Below are 2,043 nucleotides of genomic sequence, written 5' to 3'. Positions count from 1 at the left end.
CAGACCTTTGTTTTATTATTTAAGTCAGTTAAATGTATTCATTATTGAAAATACTTTGCATGAATTCTAATTCAACATTGTCTACTAAACGAATGACAGTGTAAAAGCAACATAGTTTCAAAAAGTGCATTTGTCCACATCCTACCCTTTTTCGTTTTTTTTTTTTTTTTACTTTTCATCTCAGAACTGCTCAGGAGTCAGAGAAGGTGACACATTTGTCTTATTAAGTTGTATTGACTGCCTTGGGTGAAAAGTTTGAAATTACATCAATAGATTAAATAATCTTATAGGGAAATTTGTCTTAAACCAATAGTTGTTCCATTGTATTCATCCCATCGACGTTAATAGAAAACAGTCAGTGATTTGTCTGCGTACATGTGACTAAAGAAAGATAACTCACACACTGGGTACCCAGAGACGAACGGTCTTGTCCCTGGATGCAGAGGCCACCAGGTGTCCTGAGGGTGAAAACTGTACGGAGAGGACTGCGTCTTTGTGACCAACGAATCTGTACGCTCTCATCTGAGGCTTCAAATTCCAGATCATCAAACATGAATCCACGGACCCTGTGGCTAAAATGAATATTAAACCATACTGTTATTTAGTACAAGTCAAACTTTTGCCGGTGTTTTCTGACATTGGGGAGTTCAATAATGAACGATAACGTTACCTATTTGTTTCATGTTGCAGTTGAAATCAACGGATGTAACTGTATCTCGGTGGCCTTTGAAGTGCCTCTCTAGTGATGGGTCATCCTGAAATGAACACCAAATGTGTGGCATTTAATGACATATAACAAGTTAACGACTTCAACTTGGATAAGTAGGATAAAGTTAGCTACTGTCCGTAGATAAGTTGCTAGCTAATGTTTTGCAGTATAATATATGATCGAATATGCTTGCTGACTTCAGCAATCACACTCCGTATGCAAAGACAAGCAGCGTTATATTGCCTCGTCTACTTTCTGTGACATTCAAGACATCACATGACAGAGAAACTAAAGGTATATGATGTGAAATGGACATGTTCGTTAGTTGTCCATTTCACAATGTAACGTTATTTTCAGGTATCAACGATGAATGATAACTTAGCTGCTAGGATAGCACCCTAACTGCCTGTAACTGTTAGTCACTTTAGCCAACTTACCATTGCAGACATCACTCGCGGTGATTACTGAACAGAGATTTTACAGAGAAACGCCGAAGTCCGTGACAATTTAGCTACCAAGACGTTGCCCGACACGTCGACTACAGAACCACCATGTTAACTGTTGTTGAGTGTTCGTTACTGAAAACTTAGCTAGCTGTCTAGTGAGCTAACGTAGCTAGATACCCCGCTAAGTAGTAATAGCACTAGATAAGTTACTTGCCAAATCTCAACAGGTTTACAGTAACGTTATGCATAATAATATATTCGCTTTAATTATATCTCAGTGCTTCTTCACAACCTCTGTCAGAAATCCAAATATTTCTTCTGTTTTGAAACGCGACTACAGATTAATCATTATCTGCCTGGAACGTCATGCAAGATGGCATGCTATGTGCTGTAACCAAGAGGAAGCGGTATCAACAAAACAGTCCGAGTTCCTATTTGAGTTTACGCGCCCCATCTGGCGCCCGGAACCGACACCATTCTCTTAAAGCAGACGTAGCTTTAAATTAAGTTTTTACCTAGTTTTGTCACAGTGCATTTTGTTTGTCCTGCATTGAGTACTTTAGAATACTTCAGTTAGGAACATTCCTAAGCAAAAAAGACTATCCACATGTAGCCCTGTACACACTGTGTGCCAGGAAGTTAGCATTGGATAAATACATTTGCTAACAGGCTGTTTCCTTCAATTCAGTTGCTTGAATAAATTGATATTCAAATCAATTATACAATATAATTGTATTTTTAAAAAAAAGGAACTAGTTTAACACATTGTGGATCTGAGTAATGTTATTCTGTTACACCTCCGAGATTGAAGTTACATAAACGTAGGAGAATTCACACTTAACTCTCACATTTACACTTTGAGAATTTGTGTTATCAGACATCTTTTGC

At 37.9% G+C, this 2,043-nt stretch overlaps 1 protein-coding gene across 1 annotated transcript; it reads right to left on the bottom strand.

Annotated features, from left to right (window-relative positions):
* Positions 1-16: 16 nt before the first annotated feature.
* Positions 17-1,560, bottom strand: LOC122132517 (POC1 centriolar protein homolog A-like). Its single transcript, XM_042707201.1, has 3 exons — positions 1,147-1,560; positions 671-755; positions 17-572 (listed from the first exon to the last, which is right to left on the bottom strand). The coding sequence occupies exons 1-3, from the start codon at positions 1,156-1,158 to the stop codon at positions 397-399; spliced, it is 273 nt and encodes a 90-aa protein (XP_042563135.1). The 5' UTR covers positions 1,159-1,560; the 3' UTR covers positions 17-396.
* Positions 1,561-2,043: the final 483 nt, after the last annotated feature.

The sequence above is a fragment of the Clupea harengus genome, unplaced genomic scaffold (genome assembly GCF_900700415.2).
Source record: "Clupea harengus unplaced genomic scaffold, Ch_v2.0.2, whole genome shotgun sequence".
Lineage (NCBI taxonomy): Eukaryota > Metazoa > Chordata > Actinopteri > Clupeiformes > Clupeidae > Clupea > Clupea harengus.
The sequence above is the reverse complement of the archived record's forward strand: the minus strand, read 5'-3'. Positions and strand labels throughout refer to the sequence as shown.